The 6,000-nt window shown below is 40.5% G+C and overlaps 1 protein-coding gene across 2 annotated transcripts in view; it reads left to right on the top strand.

The window, feature by feature from the left end:
* Nucleotides 1-593: 593 nt before the first annotated feature.
* Nucleotides 594-6,000, top strand: part of LOC145457216 (uncharacterized) — a 53,376-nt gene continuing 47,969 nt past the window's right edge. The window contains exons 1-2 of one of the 2 annotated variants that reach the window (XM_080335409.1): nucleotides 594-735; nucleotides 3,935-4,064. In XM_080335409.1, the coding sequence (XP_080191535.1) occupies nucleotides 675-735; nucleotides 3,935-4,064 (191 nt within the window). In that variant the 5' untranslated portion in view covers nucleotides 594-674. The remainder of the gene's footprint in view (nucleotides 736-3,934; nucleotides 4,065-6,000) is intronic. The other variant, XM_080335402.1, reaches the window with a different exon arrangement.

The following is a 6,000-nucleotide window of genomic DNA, read 5'->3' as shown; positions in this document are numbered from 1 at the left end:
GTCGGACAGCAGACATTAAAAAAAAACTAAAATATCTCAATAATTTCTCTGGAAACCTTGACATAGTCAAAGAAGGCCAAGGAGAAAATGTCCCCCAACATCTGAAGATGATGGGGATAAGATACCAGAGTAGATTGGAGCTCATATATGTTAGCTGACTATTGCTCGAGTATCAAACTATAGACAACCTACAGAATTATGGGTTATTAGCGTGAATTTGGACCCTGAAACTCGCACTTTATTTGTCCTTTAGAAGCAATATCAGTATCAGCCCAATAAAGCAATGCAAATGTTTAGTTGAAGTCTCATGATTTACTTTCGACTGGTTGTAGTTGTTGAAACGTTCTATACAATAAACACAGAATAATAAAAGTAATGCTATTATGTGGGTTTTGAGGCAATGTGGGGGTGCCTAACCCAAAAACTTGACGTGATAGAGAAAAACGCAAGTCATTTTTGATTTCAGCGCCCAAAAGTTAGTCATAATCAATTGCCTGATCAAAGTCAACAAAAACTGTGTTGACCAGTGTTGTCCATTATAATTCGTTAACATTCAACTACTATACTCTAAGAACTCGGCATTGAAAGTGCATAACGCTGATCTTACTAGTCTTGTATTTTTGCTGTTCCGAATCGCCGCGGATATAACCAGAAAGTTGCAGGATAGTGTCCTGATGACGTCACTGGCTGCCTTACTCTTCTTTTGCGGAATTCATTTCCGCGTTCAAGGGCAAGGTAAGAATAATAGCATTGATACAAGTATTAGCGAATTTTAAAGAAGTAAAGAAGGCCAGGCCAGGGCTTGTCAAAACTCGGGTTGCTGACAGGCCTACTAGAAGTTTCGAGGCTTACTACCTCATTAAGAATTGGTAACACAAAAATATTGTACATATACGATTATAGAGGCGAGATAGCGTAGTGGTATAATCCAGAGCTCCAACATCATTGGGTTGCGGGTTCGAGTCCGACACTCCAGAATCCCTACTTAAATGTTGGGGGTTTATCTAGGCTCCTTCTCATCATTTGATTCGTGTAAGCGGTGTCATATAAAAAGCCTACATTTTAGCCGTGCTACAAGTCGGCAGCTACGGAATAATAATGAAGAAAATTGGCCTGCCGTAAATGACCATAGTAGTCGACAAATACCTTGAATACAACAAAAACAACAACGTATAGGAATATACATATTGTGCGGAAATGACTCTCCCTGTCGGGTACCGAACCCCAGTCCCACACGTGATTGACGGAGATAACCATCACAATACTACGGAGGTAGAATTTGCATTAGATCTCGCTATTGACGCAGTGGAATATATTTAAAATACAAACCAAATGAACACCAATTGTCCAGTGACATAGAATGACTTTCCCACGTGATGGGTGGAGCTATTCACAACTATAATAACGAGGACTGCGTTCTGGCCTTTCCTTGTATCAGAACTGAACCTAGTAAAATGCATTTAAAATGAAATGCAAAATATACGTTATTTGTATACAGTACCATAAATGACTCTGCCCGCCTGGGAATCATATCCCGTTGCCAGTTAGAACAACCGCAAACTGCTTATGGAAATCTCGTGAAGTGCGGCAAAATATTCACCATATCGATAGGCTTTAGTTCAAGACATTAATGTGCAAAGTCCGCATCTCGATACTTTGATCTTCCTATTTTGGACACATCTCTTAGCTAGGGTTACCAAATTTTAGAATCGGAAAAGGAGGACACTTTTACCAAATCAGAAAAGTTAGTTGAGCAAGACTGGAAACAGCCGATTTCAGTATTTTTGCTGTTGACTAAAAAGTTGACTAAAAAAAGGTCGTCACTTTCGATCGAACCACGAATTTTCGCTCGTCTTTGCTATTTAGCGTCATTTATGCCCATTTCCACTCGAATCTCTCTCTCTGTCCATTATGTTAACTGTAGAAGATGTGAAGGAGGATGGATTGCTAAAAAGATGGACCTTCAGGCGTCCTCGGAGGGCATATTCAAAAACCTGAAAAGGAAGGACGTATGGCAACCCCATCTTAGCCCACTCGAACGCAAACGTGCCAGACTAAACTAACTGAGAAATCCATCTGCTCCTGAGCTGCGGCGTAATATTCTAAGCTTTATTGTTGCGTCACAATGTAAACCTACTGTGCAAAGCAAAATTTCGAGACTGATTTAGTGGGGCTGAGAGCACTGAGATTTGCTTTTGTCCACGCGTTTGCAGCACACTAGAGAGAAGGTCAACGTAAACCTATTTTCCCGACCGCAGGAAGTTTTCCTCTTACCTTGACCTTGAAACCATTGGGACAACTGAAAAATTTTCAGCTTTTCCGAATTAGATTAAAGTTAGAATTAGAGCTACACAGCTTTTTTTCAAATTAAAATATAGTTACAATAAGAGCTCCACAACTATTTTCAAATTAGATTAGAATTAGAGTTACTGAATTCACAAAAACTGGAAAATTGAATGAAATTGTGAATGGGAAATAAATTCAGTAAAAATCAGTTCATATTAAATCACAGTGCATTTCCATAACCGTGAGAATGTTTGACGCCTGTAATCCAAGCTGGGCTCGTTTTGTACTATATTGCGGGTCACCTTAATCGCAGCCGGCGATCTGATTTATGATTTTGGAAGAGTGCGAAATAAAGCGAAGAATGCGAAATGCTGAAATTGATTTCAGTTTCAGATTGTATTGTCGTTGTTGTTGTTTCAAAATAAGATGGGCTATTCGCATGTGCCCAACAACACTATTCCACACTAGCTGAAACGGCTTCGGCGATGGCAATAGAATTCCATCGTTGAAGGGTCACCTGATATCAATAAGCATATTGTCTTTACATGCAATGGCCCAGACACCGCCAAGACCGAGACGCTCAGAAAACGGCATTTGACGTCCCTATAAGATCAATTTTTAGGTTTCAGATAGTCTTTCAGCTATGGTATTTCTTGTTGTATTTGAATAACTTTAATAAAATATAACTTATTTTGTGATAATCATGAGCATAGGAACATTTCACAAATTAATTAGATTAAAATTAGATTAATGGCGTTTTGCTCCAATTTAGTGAAATTTGACAATTAAAATTATCTAGTTGTCCAAGTCTGCTTGAAACCACCAGTGATGAGCGCATATTGATTTCTGAGAATCAAAGTCCACCCGACAGCTCGAGTCTCTGAAAATATATCCTTCCGAATCCGAACAATCACGTCAAAATATCCATGCTAATCCGAAAAATCTCGTCGAAATTCCGAAAAATCCGAATAGAATACATTTTTCGAAGAATCCCGAATGTACAGCAGAACAGAAACACATCTAGGGCGTAGCCTTTACAAAGGGTAAGCCTTGCGTTGGCTGATTTATATTTGCTTGGACCCTGGACGGACCAGCTTTAGATTCCTATTACAAAGGGTAGGCCTATACACCATCCGTTTTGGTTGTCGAGCTGACGACTTTTTTCAATTGAGTTGAAATCAAGAGTCACGTCTGGTCAAAATTATCCAAAAATATCAGAAGCAAAGTTACAACTATCAGAAAAAATCCGAAACAAAATATGCAATAGCATCCGAATCCGATCCGACTGTCTCAAAATTGTGCAAAATCCAACCGATGGTCATCACTAGAAACCAGCACTACATCATCCAAAACATGTAACACAACGTTGCCCAGTACGCACGTTATTTTTGTGAAATTGTGACTGACCCACAGCTTTGCCTTAAAAGCCCTATAAAAGAGATATGGACAAATCACCAAATTTGTTCCAATGCAGTGTACCTGGCAATATCATATTCGTATTCATATAAGTTACAGTTCACATGACGATGAAACCTTTGCAGATGAATCAGTGCCCACATATACTTTCGTCTCGTCGTCCACTTTCATCAATCAGCGGGCGGAATTCCCATTCCGTCGAAACCAATGCAAATCTCTTCCTAATTTGCAGTGCATATCCTGCAATTGACAGCGGCATCATCGTACGATAACATCGGAGATGATGGAAGTGAATGGATAAATGATCTTCTTGATTGGCGCGGAAACGTAGCGGAATGGAAAGATCAAGTGGAGCGCGGCTGGTATATGATAGTATCCACAATCTCTTATCGATAACGTTCGAATCCCACTATGGTGTTCTGAGCTAAAAAGAGCTTCTTTCCACCTTTCAGTGCCCGGAATATTATTCCAATAGTATTCATTTTACCCGATATTGTATACAACAAAATTATACGTTCAAAGCGGGATCATAATTGGCTTAAGTCGCTAATGATGCTCATATATTGAAATCAAATTCTACTCAAGAAAACAAATAGAAGTAGCTGTCGTAGAAATCATACCGAAAAGTGCCTTTTATGACCCGCAACTTTTTACTGATACAGTGTCACGTCAACTTTCCAATCAATAGATTCATGACGTCAGGTCATTGTTCTTGACTCTCCCCGACTCCCACTCCCTTCCCAAATTTTTTTTAGGTGTTTCTCCGAATTTTCAGTCTAGCTACAGGGTTGTCGGTATAGTCAAAATATATCAAATATCGCCCAAACGTACCGAGAAAACCTTGAGCCACACATGATTCCAATTAGGCACGCCTATTTATTTATGGGACGGATCATTTTCCTCTGCAATCCTCGTGAGTACGGTGGGGCTCAGATTGCAGGCAAACTATTTTATTAAAAACGAAAATCCTAGTCGCCCTGAATAGCGCTAATCGTAAAGTAATTTTTTAAGTCGAATTAAAATCTTTCGAAGAATTTGGTGACCGATTCGTACATTGCATATTGGCGGTAGCCAACACACGTTAATTTTCAAATGTTTATAATTTTTGGTAGGCCTATTCATGATCTTCGTCGACTAAAATGGTTATTTGAATCAAGCCAATTTTCTTCATTTTTATTCTGTGGCTCCGGTCTTTTAGCACGTCCTACTTGGCTTTTATGCAACATCGCTTACACCGATGAGATGGCACGTAGAATTCTAGGAAAACCTCCAACACTTAGGTAGGCGTGAAAATTCTGGTGTCGACCTCGGTCGGATTCGAACCCGCAACCCACTGGTGTCACAGCCGTGGAGCGTATACCACGACGCTATTATTGTTTTTTTTTTGCATGCGGCCGTACGTCCGCAGGTTGGCCGACCCTGGCCTAATCGAAGCCATTATAAACACGGCTGCGTCGTCCTCGCTACCTCATCCGCGTAAGCGGTGTCTTACAAAAAGCCTAGAGGTGGGCCGTGCTATAAGTCGGCAGTTACGGAAAATAATGAAGAATATCGATCTGGTGTAAATGACCATAGTTGTCGACAAACACCATGAATACCACAATAACAAACAATAACGGCTGCATCGTACAAGAAATTGTAAATACTAATCAGGGCTTGAGGTTACTATATCACCATCTAACACAGTCGTTCTTAAATTCGACCCCGAGACCCCCTGGCTACGCCACTCCAATTATGTGCACTGCGCTATCAATAATAATATCGCAAGAAGTACCAATTCAAAATGTCTGAGCTATCGCAGCGGTTTCCTCGAGAATCATCATAGACCAGTGGTTCTCAACCTTTTTCACCTTGCGGACCGGTACAATTTCAAAAATATATTTGGCGGACCGGTCGACTTTCAAAAATCAAAATCAACTAAAAACGTGAGTTACGCAACCGTTATTTTTCAAGTATATGGTGCTAAACTGCTAGAGAGTGAGATCTTGTGGTTATGTTTTTGCTAATTGCCCACTACCACCAGACATATAGGCTACTCTGGCTACTATGAATACAATGCGCCGCACGAAAATACCTGACAACAGCTATACCTGGCCCTCCACAAAGTCAGGGCCGATCATCAGCCTACCCGTCCAAAAACGTTGGTCTTGGGCCCTTCACAGGGGGATAAACCAAACTGCTGGGGGGCTACGCTCCCAAACCCCACAGTTGGTAAAATATGTTTTCACCAGTACTCGTGGAAACATTGATTCTGCTTAGTGTTGGGAGTATGCAGTGTAACATATAACCACCTTATGT

Source organism: Botryllus schlosseri, chromosome 2, assembly GCF_051294905.1.
Source record: "Botryllus schlosseri isolate E-star chromosome 2, Bs_hap1, whole genome shotgun sequence".
Taxonomy (NCBI): Eukaryota; Metazoa; Chordata; class Ascidiacea; order Stolidobranchia; family Styelidae; genus Botryllus; species Botryllus schlosseri.
Note: the sequence above shows the minus strand (reverse complement) of the source record. Positions and strands in the feature narration are given on the sequence as shown.